Source organism: Ranitomeya variabilis, chromosome 5, assembly GCF_051348905.1.
Source record: "Ranitomeya variabilis isolate aRanVar5 chromosome 5, aRanVar5.hap1, whole genome shotgun sequence".
NCBI lineage: Eukaryota > Metazoa > Chordata > Amphibia > Anura > Dendrobatidae > Ranitomeya > Ranitomeya variabilis.
Genome location: NC_135236.1, coordinates 174502424 through 174525023, shown reverse-complemented (window position 1 = coordinate 174525023; position 22600 = coordinate 174502424). Strand labels below are relative to the sequence as shown.

The 22600-nt window shown below is 45.3% G+C and overlaps 1 protein-coding gene across 1 annotated transcript in view; it reads right to left on the bottom strand.

The window, feature by feature from the left end:
• Positions 1-22600, bottom strand: part of SEMA4B (semaphorin 4B) — a 388104-nt gene that overhangs the window by 77729 nt on the left and 287775 nt on the right. Inside the window, exon 3 of the mRNA XM_077263528.1 lies at positions 336-683. Coding sequence (XP_077119643.1) covers positions 336-438 — 103 coding nt within the window. The 5' untranslated portion in view covers positions 439-683. The remainder of the gene's footprint in view (positions 1-335; positions 684-22600) is intronic.

Below are 22600 nucleotides of genomic sequence, written 5' to 3'. Positions count from 1 at the left end.
TACCTTGTACTGATCCCCTACTACCTTACACTGATCCCCTACTACCTTACCTTGTACCGATCCCCTACCACCTTACCTTGTACTGAGCCCCTACCACCTTTCCTTGTACCTGGGCATCAGATTGTATCACTAGTTGTTACACAGATACAAACTGCTGATAACACAAATAGAACATGGTGAAATACACAAGGCTGTAGTAAAAGATGAGGCGTGACAGCAGCACACAGCAGTTACCCCTGGAGATAGAGCTCTCCTCCCTTGTTTAGAAGCTGGATCCCATGGGCAGGGGCCCCTCCATGCCTGGCTTAACCCCTTACATGCTGAACTGCACTTACCGTATTGAAAGGTGAGTCTAGGAATGGCTTCATCTGCAGATTGTACCAGCAGGATAGTGGCCACAGTTTGTCCCAGGAGAAAGAACCATGTCCAAGTCCCCATAGCCAAGCCTGGCAGGTTCCCTGGTGTAATAATCCAAGTGGTGTCTCTTGCTTTCCTCGCTTCTTCTCTCAGGATTTGTAATCCAAAGTAGAGTGGATCTGGAGCACAGTATGGTGTAAGTGAAGGTTACAAAGTTTCCAGTGCTGAGTCTATGATCCCGCCCAGCAGAGCTCTCCTGCTGTCCTCAGGCCTCCTCCAGCCTCTCCTCCTCCTCCTCCTCCTCCTCCTCACTGCTACTCACAGACCTGTCACAGAGCAAGAGAAGAAAAAAAAGAAAGGGAGCTTTAAAAATACTCAGCGAAGTCATTGGCTAAGAAGAGAAAGAGGAAAAGTTTCTTGTAGTACAGAAGACTGCAGAGATTGCTGCCATGAACACGTCACTCAGAATAGTAGTAAAGAATGTCATCACTTCTGGATAATATGAGAAAATATTAGAAATGTGCATTATCTATGTATTTTGGCTTCTTGACTTCTTCTAAGGGTTCATGCATATGGCCGTATTTTTGTTCCAATTGTGATCCAACAAAACATGAAATGCCAGCAATGTTATTTTATGAGGCTATGCACGTCAGATTTCTTCCTCGGAATAAGCCGGTAAGGGGGAAAAAATGGCTGCATGTCAGAGTTTGATTTGATATTTGGATTGCACTCGGCCATGCAAGTCAGTGAGTCTGTGGAAACCATTGGACTGCACCCGGATGGCATCTGAGTGCCATTGTTGTCGCATGCCAATTGAGCATGAGAAAATAATCACAGATGTGATCTACCCCATAGAGTAACACTGGGCTAAGTGCTATGCAAGGTTTTATCACATAGCACTCGGCCGTGTTGTACGGTAGTGTGACGCCGGCCTTACACCCAGGCTCAGACTGGCCCACAGGGGTATACATAATTCTCTTGATGGCCACTGTGCAGGAGTGAGCTCCCCTCCTCCCGATATGAGCAATAGTTGGCACTATACACCTGATTCACTATGTCCAGATATAGGCAGCATCTCATCATTCATTTACCAACTCCCGAGTTTCATATCCTATGGAGTCACATGTAAAATGAGGGGAATGTAATATTTACAAGTAGCTAAACAGTGTGCCCCCAGAGTCAATGTTCCTGGTGGGCTCTTGGCACCCCAGTCCAACACTGATTGCACCACAAAAAAAAAATCGAATTCACTTATATGTGACCCTATAAGAATACATTACGCTACGATTCCACTTGATTATATTGCCTGCTTATGATTTATCTCTGTGTAGCATTAGACTATGAGCATATTAACATTGCTGATTTTCTATACAAATCGGACCACACACTGACCTAAGTCAATGGCCCCATACAGGTGAGCAATTTTAAAATCTGGAAAAGGCTGAGTAATAACTAATTTAAAAGCATACAAGCTCGGATTTCAAATGAATGGAGAGAAACATGCAAATCTTATTTATAACTATATATATATATATATATATATATCATTTTATATAAACAGATGATAAAAACAGATACACTACACAAGTGGTAAGAACCAAAAGACGGACCTGTCATGGACCTAAGGACCTTACATGGACCTAAGGACCTTACATGGACATGCATGCTGCTGACCAACGCTTTCAAAATGAATTAATAATGCAACATTGATCAAGATGGAAATTGAATTATTTTGAAAATGGCCATCTGAATAAAACTTAAGTCTCCCATACACAGTAGACTAATGTCGGCTGAATCCGCCAATATAGCAGGTTCGGTCGACGGTCGTTTTGGGGATGTCTTCCAACTGATTGTCAGGAATGATGTCAATCACATGTCCAATTTCGGAATGTTAATCACATTATTCATCCTGAGATAAGCCACCTTCCCTCATGTCAGATGGCAGCTTTATCATAGTGGATACAGGAGTGCTCGGCCAAGCGGACGTTCCTGCGTATGGGAGAGTCGGCTGAGACGGCTGTCAGCTAAATGATCGGCCAAAGCATTGTGTGGCTGACAGCCATCTAATGTGTATGGCCAGACTTAAGTTAGAGTTTACAAATAATTCCAGGTCTACATGTTGTGTGATCATATGTGAACTGAAATGCAAAGGCACGAGGAAGGACATCAGTGGGTAAAAGAAAAAAAATCTCAATATTCAACACTTATCAGACCAAACTGCACTGCAAATCATTCAATTTTTTTATAGAGAAGGTAATCATCTGACCCCATGTTTGTCAGTGACGCCTCCTTATCAAATTTAAGATTAGCTACTTAATACCTGCCTGTCATCTATTTTATGTATATCAATATATCATTGGTGCAACCTGTGCAGCCGTACAGGTTTCCAAGAGGTAAGGGGCCACTCCTAACTCCATGATGAGCTATTAGGCTGTATAGGGCCCACACACTGTTCTAGCCCGCAGCCCTCATCTGTCCGTGTCTGAATCTACAGTATATATTGCATATACGGTACTTGATGTATCAAGCAGGGGAGTAACTACTGCTGTCACAGCGGTCGCCACTGCGACCGGGCCCGGTGGATCAGGGGCCTGGTGGGTCAGATGCATGCTGAAACCAGCAAAAGTTAAAATATGTTGCCGTGCAGGAGATTCCTCCCGCACGGCAACAGACAGACCTGCCCTCCAGGCTGTAGCGTAGCTACCGGGGGTGCAGAGGAGGTGGTGGCCCAGGGCCCCGTGCTCTGAGGGGGCCCACCCAGAGCTACGCTACTGTAACTGTATCAGTGTGCATAGCTCGCCGATACAGTTACATTCTGCGGCAGAGCAGGGAGACACGATCTTCCTGCTCTGCTGCCCGGCCGCTGTACGGCCCCTGAGAAGGTGGTGGGGGGCTCTGTGCCAGCAGTGGGCCCTTTGCCTGTCATCGCAGGGTCAGCTTGATGGGAGGAGCGTTACGCTCCTCCCATCATTCCCCTGTCAGCGTCTGACGTCGCCGACACTGACAGGGGGTAGTGATGACGTCAGTACTCGGAGCCCACTGTCAGGAGATGAGCGGGTGCTCAGAGCATCGCGGGAACAAAGAGGAAGAAAGGTGAGTATTGTTTTTTTTTATCGGGTGCATTATACTATACAGGCTGCCTAATGAGGGTGCATTATATTGTACTGGCTGCCTAATGGGGGTGCATTATACTATACAGACTGCCTGAGGGTGCATTATACTGTACTGGCTGCCTAATGGGGGTGCATTATACTGTACTGGCTGCCTAATGGGGGTGCATTATACTATACAGACTGCCTAATGGGGGTGCAATATACTATACAGGCTGCCTAATGGGGGTGCATTATACTATACAGTCTGCCTAATGTGGGTGCATTATACTATACAGGCTGCCTAATGGGGTGCATTATACTATACTGGCTGCCTAATGGGGGTGCATTATACTATACAGTCTGCCTAATGTGGGTGCATTATACTATACAGGCTGCCTAATGGGGTGCATTATACTATACTGGCTGCCTAATGGGGGTGCATTATACTATACAGTCTGCCTAATGGGAGTGCATTATACTATACAGGCTGCCTAACGGGGGTGCATTATACTGTACAGGCTGCCTAATGGTGCATTATACTATACAGGCTTCTTAATGGGGGTGTGTTATACTATACAGTCTGCCTAATGGGGGTGCATTATACTATACATGCTGCCTAATGGGGGTGCATTATACTATACAGGCTGCCTAATAGGGGTTTATTATATTGTACTGGCTGCCTAATGGGGGTGCATTATACTATACAGATTGCCTAATGGGGGTGCATTATACTGTACAGATTGCCTAATGGGGGTGCATTATATTGTACTGGCTGCCTAATGGGGGTGCAATATACTATACAGACTGCCTAACGGGGGTGCATTATACTATACAGACTGCCTAATGGGGGTGCATTATAAAGTACTGGCTGCCTAATGGGGGAACATTATACTGTACTGGCTGCCTAATGGGGGTGCATTATAAAGTACTGGCTGCCTAATGGGGGTGCATTATACTGTGCTGGCCTATGGGGAGTGCATTATACTATACAGGCCTATGGGGAATGTATTATACTATACAGGCCTATAGGGAGTGCATTATACTATACAGGCCAATGGGGAGTGCATTATACTATGAATAAATATGAGAAGTGAAACGTGTCTTTGTTGTTTTCTCTGCAGACGAGTCCTGGGTGGAAGAAGTTGTGTCAGTCTGGGCCAGATGGAAAAGACCGGAAAAGTGAACAACTCCATCAGAAAGAACGTCAGCGGTAAGTCACCATCTGTAACTGCTGTGATCTGTTATATGTTCTGTAGGACTGGTATTTACCACTGACCATATGGCGGTAATATCAATGTTGCTCTTTGTATAGGATTATTTTCAGCAACAGCACGGTCATCTGCTGAGGTTCTCCTCCACTATTAGGGTGCGTCACCCAGTTGTAATCAAGGTTACCTGGTTATGGGCCCACTCTGAAGCTTTGCCCCCCGTGAACCAAAACACTAGTTACGCCTCGGCCATGCAGGGCTGCATCCGGCGGCCCTGCGTAACCGGACCTGCGGCTCGTCTTTCCAGTCCAGACCACAGCATGTCTATCTTGTGGAGATGCTCCGTCTCCACAAGATAAATAACACAGTCTATGAATACGATGCGGAATCACCGCGCATACGCGGAATCACCGCGCATACAAAAGGGGATGGTGCTTTGGGCGGAGCAGAGTATCCGCTGCATCCAAAGCGCTGGGTTTCCTGAACGTGGAAACATACCCTTATTGTAACTCATTCTCTTTTGGATGTTTCAATAAGGTGGGCCCATGGTAACCTGTATCTCCCCTCCACACAGTGACATATGTGGGATCGCAAGGTTCCCACTGATCTCTAGACTAGGAGTCCTCATACACAGGGCTTAACATGGAGAAGAGTGATTGGTTACCTCCTTCAGTCCCATAGACATTGGTTTAGCTCTAACGCACAAGAGACCACCGCTCCATTCAATGACCACAGCTCCATTCCAATCAACATCGGACTGGTCATCTGGAAATAATAGCAAATGCCAGATAGGTGGTCTGGCGGTGGGCCCCATCGGCCCACAACACTCATAATATTATATGGAGGTGCATTATACTTCTTATATGGATCCCCATGACTTCTATGTAAGCCCCTGATGAGTATAATGGTTTATTTTATTTTATACATTACAGAACAACGGCAGTACGGGAGACAAATATATACCAGGATGGGGCACCGGATAATTACGCCACTGAGGTCAGACTATACAACATTGCAACAAAGCTATAGTGTGCAAAATGAATAGGGAAAATGTGATTTTGGGTGGAAAATATTTTGGCATGGGGGGGCCCCATTTGAAAGTTTGCTCTGGGGCCCATAACTTTGTAGTTACGCCACTGGTAACAAGCTTGAGTCTATAGTAATCTTGTGTGATTTGCTAAGTGTAATTGTACATACAGCAGCATTTAATAGGGTGCAAATGATTCCTTGATGACATAGATCACAATCTGATATTGGGAGGTCAGACATTTCCTTACTGACAACTGAAAAAAGACTTCTGTTTCCTTATGGCAAACACCACACTTTAGTTGGTCAGATAACAGATATTATAATATATTCATCACAATTGAGTCCTACATCCTTCTCAAAAATTCAAAACACCTCAAAAACTGTTTCCGGACAGTTTATAGTAAAAAAAACTCAGCAGAAAGACTTAACATGAACAAAGTCAAAGGGTGTATTGCCATGTAGTTTTTGAAGGAGGTTTTTGGAGCAGAAACTGTGTGGAAACTTTCCAAAGCCTCCTCCAAATATCAAAACTTCTTTTAAAAAAGTTGAGTTTCTGCTTAATAGTTTCTACTCCGGAAACTCATCAAAAAGGCTCTGAGTGTACATAGCCTAAGGGTATGCGCATACTGAGTCTTTTTGCTGAGTTTTCATAGCAGAAACGTCAAGTTTTTGAGGTGTTTTGAATGTTTGAAGAGGATATGGATAGCTTATGCTCCAAAGACTCCTAAATAAACCTGAACATACCCTTAGAGTATTTGCATACAACATTTTTTTGAGTCGTATTTTATTTAGAATCCACTAAAAAACATCATATATAATGATATACAATAATATCAAAAATAGTGATTAGTGACTACATACAAAGTGCATCCAATATTCCAGGAACCATAAACGGAACATTAAGTAGTATGTTATTATGGTGCTTTATAGTCTGTATATATGTGCACATTAGCACTTGGTTACGGTGTGCAACAAGGTATAAATATATCAATGGTGCACCATCGCTATATCAGTAGCACATCCTGTCCCAGCTATCCACACAGTTAAATGTACATATAGTATTTTACAGAAAGTTATTTACCCATAGATGTCTGTAACCGTCCGTCCAGGTCCTGGATAAGTACCCCGACGCGCGTTTCGCGTTTGGTATGTGACCGCTTCCTCAGGGCAACCTCCCCCAGGAAGTTTATTTTAACCACAAAAAAAATAAAAAAACATTGATTTTTCATTCCTTCTCTCCAGTGAACGCTGCTGGAGAGAAGGAATGAATGGCGGCTTTAGCACCACGCTGGGGACAGCGCTTACTGTAGCGCTGTCTCCTGCACGGTCCGTGTGGTACTCAGTCGGCACACGGCTGCCGCACATGTGCCACACTGATGTGCCACGTGAGCTCACGGACACGGATAACTCCGGTACCGATTTTTCCGGTACAGGAATTATCTGGACGTGTGAGACTGGCCGTAGTCTGACCCATTTCATTGCTGATTTTGACCTGACCCTGGGCTCAAAATTGGATATCTCTCCGTTATTTTCTGAGAACCACTCAGTCCGAGAAAAAAAATCAGACACGTGCATGGCCCCATAGGCTATTTCAGGTACTAATGCAATCTGTTAAAAATCAGACATCTGAAAGAGGCCTAAAGGAGAGATCATACCAGCTACTCTCTTCCCACTGGCTGGGAATGGACTGTAAATGATATATAAATCATTCACAGGGGAAAACTGTTGAAAATGCAAGATACAAGTCATATAATGGCCAGATATAGTGTTATTCCTCATGTACATACAGGAAAGTTTATTCTAAAAGGAACTTGAAAGTATGGTTCCCCTTTAAAGGTGTTTCCCCATAAAAAAGTTTTGGCACCCCTGGTCAAATTTACTGTTATTGTGAACAGTTAAGCAAGTTGAATATAAACTTATCTGTAAAAGGCCTAACATTAAAGATGACACACTTCCTTTTGTATTTTATGAAAAAAAAAATTATATATATTGTCATTTATAACATTTTAAAAATTACAAAAAGGAAAATTGGCTGATGTTATAGTTTTGACACCCTTGGAGACTTGTGTGCTCAGATAACTTTGACCAAGGTTTCAGAACTTAGTTACCCTTTTAGGGTTATGACTTGTTCACTATCATTATTAGGAAAGTCCAGGTGATGCAGATTTCCTAGCTTTATAAAAACCCAGCCTCCTCTAACCTTGGGCCAAACAGCAGCCATGGGTTCTTCTAGCCAACTGCCTAGCATTCTGAAAATGAAAATGGCGGAGGTCCACAAAGCAGGAGACAGCTGTAAGAAGGTAGTGAAGTGTTTTCAAGATGCCTTTTCCAAAGATCGAAATGTAATTAAGAAATGGCAGGAAACAGAAACAGTGGAGATCAAGATAAGGTCTGGAAGACCAAGAAAAATTTCAGTGAGAGCTGCTCATAGGATTGCTAGATAGGCAAATCACAACCCCCCACTTGACTGAAAAAGGCTTTCAGAAAGGTTTAGCAGACTCTGAACAGTAGAACAATGTACCACAACTCCAGAGACATCTGCACAAATATGGCCTTCAAGAAAGAGTCATCAGAAGAAAACCACTCCTGCATCCTCGCAATAAAATTCAGCATCATAAGTATCCAAAAGAACATCAAAACAGGCCTGATGCATTTTGGAAATAAGTCCTGTGGACTTATGAGGTTAAAATAGAACTCTTTCAAAGTTATGTGTGCAGAAAAAAAGAACACAGGCTTTCTGGAAAAGAACATCTCACTAACCATTAAGTATGCGGGTGGATCAATCACGCTTTGGGGATGTGTTGCAGCTAACCATGCAGGATGCCCAAATTTTTGCATCGGCCAATTTTCTTTTTGTATTTTTTAAAATGTAAAAGATGAAAATATACATATATATCTTTTTTGCCTAAAATACAAAGGAAATGTGTCATCTTTAACTTTAGGCCTTTTAGAGATCATTTCAGTAATTTTGACCTGGGGTGCCAAAACTTTTAAAGATACTGTTGTTCAGAAAGTCAAAATTGCTGATGTGCATGGAAAAATAAAGAGGGGGTACAGTTCTACACCAACACCTCCTTTATTCTCAGTGAATATTCCAGAGATTTGGAACCCTACGAGTCCCAAAGTAATGTCATAGTGTTGTGATACACATTATTTTGAAGCCTTAAAGAAAATTTGACACTAGATTTTATCTACCTAATCTGAAAGCAGCACAATGAAGGGGCAGAGACCCTGATTTATCAGCAGATTATCACTGGATGATTATCTGGCCTGCTGTCAGAAGCCCCAACCCACCCAATTGGCAACTTTCTGCCTATGCACAGTGTGCACAGAAAGCTGTCAATTAATTGTGTGAATGGGGTTAAAAAGAGCTCAGCATTCAAAGAGCTGGTAGATCTACAGTAGATAAAACAGTTTTAATCAAAACTGCAGCAAGCAGCCAGGTAAGTGACACATCTCTGGAATCAGTGTCCATGCTCCTACATGATGCTGCTCTCATACAGGGTTGCACATACCTGGTGATAGATTCTCTTTAAGGCCCGAAGACACATTAGAATACTGTGGGCAGAAAAAAACAGTATCAACGGGTTTTCTGGGCAGTTGAATGTGTACGGGATTCTTGGACAAGTTGTTGGAGAAAATATAGATCCAGCATGTCCAATTTCGGACTGTCGATTGTATCAGCCGTCTCATACAGAACATAGTTGGGCTCGGCCGAACGACCTCTCCTCTGTCTGGGAGAGCAGCCGAAATGGCTATTGGCCGGCTCATCGTTTGGCCAACATCCATCTAATATGCATACTGGACTTTAGAGGCACAAACTTGGACTTGGCTAGGTAAATATTTTCCAGCTCATGTCGTACATTGTTACATCTGAAATTTCAAACACAATTGGGATATATTACAATAAATAGAATAGGGCCACATTACTCTTTCCCAACTCTATGATTGTAGGTTCACATAAGCATATAAAACTCGGTCAGAGATTCAGATCCAGAAAACGTGTGCTGTCTGTACGCAATCACTTTTTTTCCCAGCAGCTATTAGGCCGGAGACACACTGGTGCGAGATACGGCCGAGTCTCGCTGGTTAAAAGCAAGCTGTGGCACCGGCACTCCAGAGCGGAGCGTGCAGCCGCATAGCAATACATGGAGCTGCACGCTCTGCTCCGGAGTGCCGCTGCCACTGCTTGCTTTTAACCAGCGAGACTCGGCCGTATCTCGCACCAGTGTGTCTCCGGCCTTAATCTCTTACAGGACCATTTACAGGTTCCTATGTTACAGAATTGCAATGTATGCGTAAAAATCAGATACTATACTGTGACTCTGTATGGCATCCAATTTTTTTTCTGCACACTCCTAGACATGAATGGGCGAGTGTCGTCCTATTTACGGAATAAACTAGTGCACGCTGCAATCTTTTCATACGCAGATTCGGTCAATGAAAAAAAAAAATCGCTCATCTGCCCTGCTCCATTGGATAACATTGGTCCTAGTTCTGTCTGCTAATATGGTCGTGTCAATGAGCCCTTAGAGCCATACAAACGGTGTACTGGGCTGTTTCCTTCAGCTGTATAGCCTTAAAAGAGAGCTGGCTATATACTTGAAAAAGCAGTTCATCCACCGATATTACTCCAACCTTTAAGCATGCATGCTCAGCTCAGGAGAGTGTGCATGTTTTAATTTTTTGGGATTAAGACACTTCCAGACATTTCCTGCGAGAATGGGCACGTGCTGCTTTTTAGGAAACATTTCCATGATTACTCTTTTTAGAATGAGAAACAAACCTTCTTATGTAAGATGTATTACTGTTATTGGTAAAAATAAACATTGTATTAATAGAAAACCAACTTTGAAGCTAAAACATGTTTTACCAACCTAATCTTCAGGAGTATATGAATGTGTTCTCAGGGGTATTTTTCCCCAGAATACGGTCCCAGCTGCAGAACTCACCCGTACTTAATATTACTGTACAAATGTTTGGGTATCGACTTTCCTAAGGCCCTTCTCTGTGGTAGCGATCACATCTCACATTTACAATGGACGGATTATTTTATTTATTGCTATTTTATTGTTAAAGAAAGCAGCAGAGTCTAGACGAGCTGTCACGTAGCCAATAAACTGGGCAAGCTGCTTTATTTTCTAAATTCCTACTTTATAGTCCTAAAAATGGGGATACATCCTGACCCTTTTCTACATGTAAGGAGGAAAATCCACACCTGTTAAACACTTGGAGAACCTGTTAATAGAAGCATCAGATACGATGAATACTTCAAAATGTGGAGTCTTTGTCCAATAAATCACGTTTTCCATAAAAAATAATTGGAGGGAAAGCAGAACATAGTGCTCATATGAAATAGTAGATTAAAAGGCGTTTTGGCTTACAGCACACCCTCTCCACCCTCCGTCCTTATATTCCTGTGTTTACAGAGCTTTACTCTAAGCAGCTCAGATCTCAGCCCAATAAAACAGCAAGCCAGATTTCTTCTAAAGTCATTTTCAGAGGAACTGAGCTGTTAAATTCCCAGCGCAAATGACTAAATTCTAACACCGGAAACACTGTCCTTCATGCTTACTGGTGAAATTCTGGGGCTGCTAAAGGAAAATCTATCAGCTACATATCTATCTATCTATCTATCTATCTATCTATCTATCTATCTATCTATCTATCTATCTATCTATCTGTCTATCCCATATCTATCTATCTATCTATCTATCTAATATCTATTTATCTATCTATCCATCTATCCATCTATCTATCTATCTATCTATCCCATATCTATATATCCCATATCTATCCCATATCTATCCCATATCTATCTATCTATCTATCTATCTATCTATCTATCTATCTATCTATCTATCTATCCACCCCATATCTATCTATATATCCCATATCTATCCCATATCTATCCCATATCTATCTATCTATCTGTCTATCCCATCTGGCATAGTACGTGAAGGGAGATAAATGTCACTGCGCCTACTGCGGTCAGTGATGTAAAACCAGAGTGTTTTTGCCTCCAGCACGCTAAGTGCTGAGAGGTTTAATAGGAACATATGTTTTGGGCTGGTTTTAGTGGACCTTCATAGAGCTGGTGGGCGGAGGTCCACCGTATCTCCACATGCAGAGTCCTGCTAGGACCTGTGGGAGGTCAAGGTCATGTGACCATCACATGGGTGTTAAATACCTGGCCATGAGAGTCAGTGGGGTGCTGTGCATTGGGAGAGTAGGAACTCCCATATACTGTAGCTCCCGGAGAAGCTAAAAGACTGTGCGGGATTACTGCAGGTGAACCCTGCAGGGAAGGGACTCATAAGGACTGTGTTTTGTTTGTTTCACCATTATGCCAGCAAGGCTCTGTTTATTTTGCTGAACCCTGACAAGGTTTATGTCATCCACAATAAACCAGCAGGTGATTCTATACCAGAATGGTTCCTGTGTCTACCTGAGGAAGCCGCTAAGTTTGTCAACCCCTCACACATGGTGTTTTGAGTGTTGGCAGCATTCCAGGAACAAGCATGGAGGAGCTTTTGAAGCATCTCGTCCAAGTACAGCAGCAACATCAGCTCGCCAGTCAGCAGCAGCAAGCAGCACAGCAAGAGACGAATAAGCTGTTAGCACAGCAGCTTGAACGCCAGCTGCAGCAGAAGCGACAGCAGCAAGAGGTGCTAACATGGCAAATGGATCTCCACGCAGAGGCGGTTCGTGTAAAGCCGGCGGTCTCCTCTTCGTCTTAAGGTGATGTCCGGAAAACAGTAAGATGAGCCTTACAGAAGATGACCCCGGGGAATGATGTTGAAGCCTTTTTGACTGTGTTCGAGCAGGTGGTGAAGCGTGAGAGGCTACCACCAGAGTAGTCATCAGAGGTGCTGGCCCCCTATTTGATGAACCCCAAAAGGCATATTATGACTTAACCCTCCAGGATGACAAAGAGTATGGCAAATTTAAAACTGAAATTCTGGCATGCCTGGGAGTGACAATGATGGTAAGGGCTCAGCGAGTCCACCACTGGGCGTATGCTGGTGACAAACCCCCATGCTCCCAGATGTTTGATCTGTTGCATCTGGTTCAAAAGTGGCTGCAGCCAGAGACTTCTACTCCTGCCCAAATGGTTCAGCGTGTGGTGATGAACAGGGTCGTCCACTCCTTCCCCTGGCAAAAACAGACCTGGGTTGCCCAGGGCGACCCCCAGAATGCAGATGACTTGGTCAGCCTGGTTGAGAGATACCAGGTTGTGGAGAAATCCCTCTGGAAACCAGACCTCGCTACTTCCCCATCCTGGAATATGCAAAAAGGGGGCGGGCTTACCACGGAGGGTCGCTAGACCCACAACTGGGGTCATCCCAACACTGCTGAGGGGTCACCTAAGCCTGCTATGAAGGATGTGGTCTGTTGGCAGTGTCACAATCTGGGACATGTCGCCACCCGGTGTCATATGCCCCCTGAGCCTATGGCCTGTAGTTTATGCCGGCGCTGCTCCTACTATACCTATACAGACTGTAGCGTGGACTGTCAACCCGGCGAATGTCCCCAGTCGTGTGCCATGTCTGTCAATGGGGTAATGGTTCTAGGACTGTTGGACTCTGGAAGTTTGGTGACCCTAATCAGCACTGCACTACCCCACCAGTTAATCCCTAATAAGTTTGTGGGTATCCGCTGCATACATGTAGACGTCAAGGACTGTAGTCCGAGTAACCATGGTAACAGACAGGTGATAGAGCCCATGAGGTTGGAGTAGTAAAGGACTTAATCCATCTTGTCATCCTGGGGCAGGATTTTTCTCTGTTTTGGAAATTGTGGGAAAAGAGGGCTGTACAGACTGTGCCGGTCAAAAGCCAGACCTCTCTGGAGGAGGCTCTGACAAAATCAAAGATGGGGGTTTCCCTTATTTGTTCTTGCAGGAGAGGAAGACAAGATGGTGACAGAGGAGCCCAGCTTCCCTGCCTTAGAGGTGCACAAAGAGAACTTTGGGACTGCTCAACTTCGAGACCTTACGTTAAAGGGAGATTTTGATAATGTCACTGTATGTAATGGGATTGTTCAAGACCCGGGGGCTGACACCAGGTTCCCTCATTTTGCGGTCAATGGCGAGTTGTTGTTTCGGGTGACCAAATTGAGGGGGGAGATAGTAGAGCAGCTTTTAGTTCCAGGACCCTCCCGGGGGAGGGTGTCAGGCATGGCCCATTTGCATGTTTTGGGGGGGGGAGATCTAGGGGTAGAGAAAACTCAGGAGAGAATATTGTAGAGGATCTATTGGCCAGGGTGTTCCCGAGAGATCCTAAATTATTGTAGATCCTGCCCCATCTGAAGCCCCTTAGTCCCGTTGCCTGTAATAGAAATCCCCTTTGAGAGGATTGCCATGGACCTCGTAGGTCCCCTAGTTAAATCTGCACGCGGCCATGAATACATCCTAGTGATCATGTACTACGCAACTCGGTACCCAGAAGCAGTGCCACTGAGGAACTCTTTGGCTAAGAGCATCGCCCAGGAGCTTGTCCATATCATTGTCAGGACCGGTTTACCTAAGGAGATTTTGACGGACCAGGGTACCCCTTTTGTGAGCAAAGTGATGCGGGAGCTGAGTCGAGTCCTCCAGATTGCCCAGTTGCAGACCCCCGGCTACCATCCACAGACCAATGGCCTGGTGGTCACTTCAATAAAACCTTGAAGGCCATGCTCAAGAGGGTTTTTGAGAAGGACGGTCGAGACTGGGACTATCTGCTCCCGTTCCTGCTCTTTTCCATAAGAGAAGTCCCTCAAGCCTCTACTGGTTTCTCACCATTTGAGCTCCTGCACGGCCAACATCCACGAGGGCTCCTGGACATCACCAAAAAACCTGGGAGGCCAAGGTCACGCTGCACTGGAGTGTCATTGAGCATGTCGCCCAGCTGCAGGAGAGGATGGCTCACGTAATGCCCATCGTAAAGGAACATCTCCAGGCATAAGAGGCCCAAGCAAGGGTATACAACTGATCAGCAAGGCTAAGGCAATTCCAGCCTGGGGACTGGGTGTAGAGCAAGTTCCTGGCCAAGTGGCAAGGCCCATATGAGGTGATGGAAAAGCACGGGGATATGAATTACAAGGTACACCAGCCCGGTCACAGGAAGCCACACCAGGTATACCATGTGAACGTGCTTAAATCATGGCGGGACCGAGAACCACTGGAAACTCCTTGCTTGGGGGCCCGTACCGAAGGTAAGGTAGAGGAAGTCATGCTTGCTGAGATGCTATCGCCGGCCCAAAAGCAACAATGTCGAGAACTGCTGCAGCAGAACCACGACCTGTTCTCCGAGTTGCCAGGGTGCACATAGGTCGTGGAACAGGACATCCTAACAGAGCCGCATGTAAGGGTAAACTTCAAACCCTACAGAATCCGCGAAGCATGCTGGGAGATTATCTCCAAGGAGGTGAAGAGAATGCTGGACCTCGGGGTGATAAAGAAATGAAAAAGTGGCTGGTCAAGTCCCATTGTTCTTGTAACAAAGCCCAATGGCGAGTGGCGGTTTTATAACAATTACCACAGGCTCAATGAAGTGTCTCTCTGCGATGCATATCCAATGCCCCATGTGGATGAACTCATTGAGCGACTGGGGCCCACAAGGTACATCACAACCCTCAACCTAACAAATGGGTACTGGCAGATCCCCATGTCCCAGAGCGCCAAGGAGAAGGCGGCCTTCTCGACGCCGTATAGGTGTTTTCAGTACACCAGAATGCCCTTCGGATTGCAGGGATCCCTAGCTACCTTCCAGAGGGCGATGGATCGAATTCTGGCTCCATACAAGAAATATGCCGCAGCCTACTTAGATGACATAGTCATTTTCAGCCCTGACTGGAGTTTGCATCTGCCAAAGGTACAGGCGATCCTCTATGCGTTGAGGAAAACGGGATTCACCATAAATCCCAAGAAGTGTGCAGTAGGGAAGGAAGAGGCCAAGTACTTGGGCTACATCATTTGGAAAGGCGTAATCAAGCCCCAGTTGAACAAAATAGAGATGATTCAGGAGTGGACGCAATCACTCTCCAAGAGGCAAGAGAGGGTGTTTCTTGGGATTGTGTGGTATTACTGGCGTTTTATCTCAAACTTTGCCATAATTGCCGCACTGTTAACGGATCTCTTTCTGGGCACCAAGTCAACAATGGTGAAATGGACTTCTGACACAGAGATTGCGTTTCAAGAGCTCAAGCGGACTCTGTGTAAGCATCTGGTTCTGGTTGCACCAGACTTTAGCAAAGAATTTGTGGTCCAGACCAATAGTTCAGAGTTTGGGTTGTGAGCCGTGCTGTCTCAAGAAATAAATGGAGACGATCATCCCATCCTGTACCTGAGCTGGAAACTCTTCTTGCGAGAAGAATTACGCCATAGTGGAGAAAGAGTGCTTGGCTATAAAATGGGCCATAGACACTCTGAAGTACTACCTGTTAGGCTGCAGGTTTAAGTTAGTGTCAGACCATGTCCCTCTGATATGGTTAAGAGAGAAGAAGGGTAAGAATGCCAGGGTGACTAGGTGGTTCTTAGCCCTTCAAGACTTCACTTTCCACGTAGAGCATAGGTCAGGGAGGTTACATGGTAATGCAGATGCTCTCTCCCGAATTCCCTGTCTGATATCTGAAGGTGCCATATGTGACAGAGCCACTGGCATAGTATGTGTAGGGAGATACGTGTCACTGTGCTTACTGCGGTTATTGATGTAAAACCAGAGTGTTTTTACCTCCAGCACGCTAAGTGCTGAGAGGGTTAATAGGAACATATGTTTTGGGCTGGTTTTACTGGACCTCTATAGAGCGGGTGGGCGGAGGTCCACTGTATCTCCACATGCAGAGTCCTGCCAAGACCTGTGTGAGGTCAAGGTCATGTGACCATCACATGGGTGTTAAACACCTGGTTATGAGAGTCAGTGGGGTGTTGTGTATTGGGAGAGCAGGAACTCCCACATAGCTCCAGGAGGAGCTAAAGGACTGTGCGGGATTACTGCAGGTGAACCCTGCAGGGAAAGGACTCAGAAGGACTGTGTTTTGTTTGTTTTACCATTATGCTAGCAAGGCTCTGTTTATTTTGCTGAACCCTGCCAAGGTTTATGCTATCCACAATAAACCAGCAGGTGATTCTATACCAGAATGATTCCTGTGTCTACATGAGGAAGTAGCTAAGTGTGTCAACCCCTCACACTATCTATCTATCTATCTATCTATCCATCCCATATCTATCTATCTATTTGTGGCGCCCCTGAGAGTTCAGTCGCCACAGAGGTACTGCACCTCATCCAGAGGTGTGATATCCCACTCTCAGGTAAGGAGGGGGCACTACCCAGGACTCTAACACCAGCATCCTACACCTCACCACTCCAATCAGGGCACCTCGGCATACCCTATGGGAGGATGGCCTCATCCCAGTCTGAAGAGGGTTACTAGGTAGAGGGTGTGGGTGGAGAGAGTAGAGATGTCATGGAAACAAAAGGGAGGAGTTAGTTGAAGGGTTAGACAGTTGGAACTGGGACTTGAGCAGGGAGGCGCTCGTCCCAGTACCAGAGACCAGAAGAAAGAGAGAGAAGCTCCTGACAGAAAGACGAGAGTGAAGGGGTCCTAGGGGCATGGGTAGTGAGCAAGGTTGAGGGATCAGGTCACAGTGGGGAAGCGGCCCTCAAGACTAGTGGAGAACTACAAGGCTCAGCTAGCCAGCCGGAGGCTGTGGTGTCTGAATGTGCCACAGCGACATCCACACACATTCGCTGAAAAGGCAGCCACATAGGAGCAAGGGAACTCAGAGGACGTCACCCGACAAGGTCCGCGGCTGCTGGCTTGGGACACTGTGTAAAAGCGCAGGGCAGGAGAGGAGGGAACCAGTCCAGCGAAATGGCCAGGAAAGGAACATAAGAGAGGAGTCCTGGAGAAGTGTACCTCAAATCATCTGAGGGTTGGCTGGACCACAGAACCGGAGGACACAGCACCACGGCTGAAGACAGTAATCTGCAGAACTGTGAGTAAAGTGTTGAAAACTGCACCCAGCTATGTACTCTGAATTATTTGCTACGCCACCTGCCCTGAATTACAACATCCACCATCACATTTAACACTATAACTACCCTGAGTCCTAGCTTTATCCGTGGAGAGCTGTACCAACTTTGCTGCATCACCATTTGCCCCAGAGGACCTGAATTGCAGCGTCGGCCACCATCTCATTGCCGAACACCACGGGTGGCGTCACGAACAATTCCCCTATAAACTTTATTATTCCCCTTTAATTTCATTGACACTTTTATTAGACGCCCAGGGCCACGGATCGGGTCACTGCTGCTGTGACCACCTCTTTAAGAACCGACGGACCTGGCCCGAGTACCCTACGGCCCTGGTGGGCGCTCCATTTTGGCGTCATGAACAGGATTAATAGCCACCATTGTCACGCCACACAGCGTGCAAGGAGAAGAGAAAGGCGTGTCGTCGTGGGCGGGATCTGACCGTGAGGCACGAAGACCATGCCCACCCACTGCAAATACTACTATACAACAAGAACATGTCCATCAGCAAGAGAGACCCTCCTCCTGATTTGCTATGGCGGGGACAGGAAGAAGAAGGCCCGCCCACGAAGGAAGGAGAAGGAACAACACGTGGTTGTTGCAAACAACCCGGAACCCAAGATGGCGAGCGGTGGCTACCCGGAGCGAGGGGGAGAAGCAGAGGACTTCCCCAGCTCATGGGAGGAGGATCCAGACCTACCGACAGCCATGGATCCGGGGCTCCTGGGAGCTCAGGTGGAGGAGATTATTTCTAGGCTCTGAGCCAGTGTGTATACAGTGCTGCACACCATACGTATGGATTATTTTTACTAATGTTCAGTATAAATTAATTTTTACCTTCACCACTCGCTGGACACACCTGTTTTTCCTTTGGATTCATTGCAGTTGCTTCACCCTGGTCCGTGCGAGGTGTTGGTGAACAGACAGGAGGTCAAGATACGAGGACATGGTGAGCTGACTTTTTTCTATGATTTTTATAAACTTTATTATTCCCCTTTAATTTCATTGACACTTTTATTGGACGCCCAGGGTCACGGATAGGGTCACTGCTGTCGTGACCACCCCTTTAAGAACCGTTGGACCCCACGGCCCTGGCGGGCGCTCCATATCTATCTATCTATCTAAATTCAGAATTTTTTTGTTGCTCTATCTATCTCATATCTATCTATCTATCTATCTATCTATCTATCTATCTATCTATCTATCTATCTATCTATCTATCCATTCCATATCTATTTGTCTCCTATCTATCACATTATCTATCTATCTATCTATCTATCTCTATCTATCTATCTATCTATCACGAAAATATAGGTGCAGCACTAGTATAAGCTGAAAAACAGCAGGTGCAAAACCAAAACTCAATAAAACGTCGCCATTATGACCATGAGTCAATAAACTACCATTGAAATTGGACCTTGGAGTGCTGTCTTCATTTTTTGAATATCTATCTACCCATCCATTCATCCATCCATCCATCCATCTAGCACTGCCTGGTTCTCCTGGTGCATTTTTTCCACTGACTTTCCTTGATGATCTGTATTTTAGGAAGTATCCCTACCAGGCATTGTTTATTGTAATCCAATGCAGGAATTCTTCTGCTTCATTATATGAGCTCAGCTAAGCAATTAGGGTATATTCACATGTGGCAACTTTGTTATAGAAATTTCTGAAACAGTTTTAATTATTTGGAGTGGATGAAAAATGCTGGAGTGGTGACGTGTTTCTATTCTTCTTTTCCTCTGATTGTTCCACTCCTGGTTTTGGCTTACAAATACTGAGGTAAAATACTGACCAAATACTGAACGAGTGAATGTGGCCTTATATTGAACACTGGAGCACTCGAGAGTGAGTGCTCATGTGCATGGGAGAGTAAGCGAGATAGATGCTGGATGAACGATCAGCTCACAGCTATCATGAGTGTATGGTGGGCTTAAAGAGAATCTGTGAGAAGCACCTTCTATATCTAATTAAAGGGAATTTGTAAGATCAACCTTCCTAAGCTGTCTATATGGGCATGTGGGCCATAGGAAACTGAATAAAATGGCACCTTGATGTTTATGATCCGATGTCTGATTGCAGAGAAATCCACATTTTTCTTTATATGTAAATGTACTGTTAAAATCTATGGGTGATACACAGATCTCCCTGAGAATCTCTGGAGCTCATTTTAAATTAAAGGGGCTACCAGCGTGACACATGTAATGACTGACAGTCTGCTCTCCTGATCTACGTGTTTCTCAGTAGTAACACCCCATTTAATTTAACATAGCCTTTGACGGCATATTATCCAGGAGATCTGTGTCTCGGATGTAGAACTTAACCGCTCATTTACATATTCAGAAAAACGTAAATTTCTCTGTAACAACACATCGGATCGCAGATATCAGGGTATCATTTTATTCTGCTTCCTATGACCTACATGCTCATATAGGCAGCTTTGGAAGGTTGATCTTACAAATTCCCTTTAATTAACTTACAGTAGATATAGAAGGTGTTTTGGGGGAGCCTGAGTGTTTCCCAGTGTCTTCTGTAGGACGAAACAAGGGTCAGATTTTGGCCAGGTTTACCACAATCATTTTTCTTTGGGATGCCAGAGAAGCCTCTCTTCCGAATGTAATGAACATGGTAATGGGAAATTCAGAGGAATAAGCAGTAGGCCAAGCAAGTATTTAGCTAATCTCTATCTGAAGCATATTGTCTGTTTAAACATGATTGTACACATCTATATATATAATTGTCTAAGGGGTACTTCCGTCTTTCTGTCGGCAACTTCCGTCACGGAAATCCCGCGTCGCTGATTGGTTGCGCCAGCTGCCTGTCATGGTTGCCGCAACCAATCAGCGACAGCCACAATCCGATTAGTCCCTCCCTACTCCCCTGCAGTCAGTGCCCGCTCCATACTCCCCGCAGTCACTGCTCACACAGGGTTAATGCCAGCGGTAACGGACCGCGTTATGCTGCGGGTAACTCACTCCGTTACCGCTGCTATTAACCCTGTGTGACCAAGTTTTTACTATTGATGCTGCCTATGCGGCGTCAATAGTAAAAACATCTAATGTTAAAAATAATAAAAAATAAAAAATCATTATATACTCACCTTCTGCCGCCTTTCCCGCTCCTCGCGACGTTCCGGTGCCAAGGATGGTATGCCAGAAGGACCTTCCATGACGTCACGGTCATGTGACCGCGACGTCATCACAGGCCCTGCGCTCCTGCGCGAGAAGGACTTGCCATGACGTCACGGTCATGTGACCGCGATGTCATCGCAGGCCCTGCGCGAGAAGGACCTGCCGTGACGTCACGGTCATGTGACCGTGATGTCATCACAGGCCCTGCACGAGAAGGACCTGCCGTGACGTCACGGTCATGTGACCGCGACGTCATCACACCCTGGGACCGGAAGCTGCCGCCTGCACCGAACACAGGCGACAGAACTACAAGGGGCCCTCGGAAGGTGAGTATATGTTTATTTTTTATTTTTTAACCTGTGACATACATGGCTGGGCAATATACTACGTAGCTAGGCAATATACTACGTGGCTCTGTGCTGTATACTACGTGAGTGGGCAATATACTACGTGGCTCTGTGCTGTATACTACGTCGCTGGGCAATATACTACATGACTGGCCAATATACTACGTGGCTGGGCAATATACTACGTGGCTCTGTGCTGTATACTACGTCACTGGGCAATATACTATGTGGCTCTATGCTGTATACTACGTCGCTGTGCAATATACTACGTGGCTCTGTGCTGTATACTACATAACTGGGCAATATACTACGTGGCTCTGTGCTGTATACTACGTGGCTGGGCAATATACTACGTCACTGGACAATATACTACGTGGCTGGGCAATATACTACGTGGCTCTGTGCTGTATACTACGTGGCTGGGCAATATACTACGTCACTGGCCAATATACTACGTAACTGGGCAATATACTACGTGGCTCTGTTCTGTATACTACGTCGCTGGCCAATATACTACGTCACTGGCCAATATACTACGTGGCTGGGCAATATACTACGTGGCTCTGTGCTGTATACTACATCACTGTGCAATATACTACGTGGCTCTGTGCTGTATACTACGTAACTGGGCACTATGCTACGTGGCTGGGCAATATACTACGTCACTGGGCAATATACTACGTCACGGCAATATACTTCGTGGGCTGTGCAATATACTAGTGGCTGGGCAATATACTACGTCACTGGGCAATATACTACGTAACTGGGCAATATACTACGTAACTGGGCAATATACTACGTGGCTGGGCAATATACTACGTGGCTGGGCAATATACTACGTGGGCTGTGCAATATACTACGTGGACATGCATATTCTAGAATACCCAATGCGTTAGAATCGGGCCACCATCTAGTCCCTTATAAACATCCACGGCTCAGCCAAATGTGCACTTTTAATTTAAAGCTCCACTTCTTTTTAATTTTTGGGCTGGAGTGGCGGTCTAATGTAAGTTCCCTTCCAGCAGTAAAATACTTAGCAACACCCGTCTTCTGCATACCTATTCAGTTGTATGAGACATTTCTGCAATAAATGTGCCACATGTGAACATACAATTACTGTTCAGATAATAAAACAACCTGAGGAATGAAGGGTATTTTTACAGAAGATAAGCACTCACTCTTCAAGCTTCGTTTCAGATTTATGATACCTACGAAATTATGAAACACCCCATCCCTGGACCCTTCCTGTTCCACGCCTTAGTCTCGCCATATTCCTTGGAGATAGCCTTTAGCTAAGTTGCTCTGACTCTGTTACAGGAGATGAGTCGTCTGCTTATTCATGTCTCATACTTTGTTTTTTTTATGTAAGACTGTGCAAATTATCTATAAAGATAAGAAGTAAGTCATCTATTGTCAAAG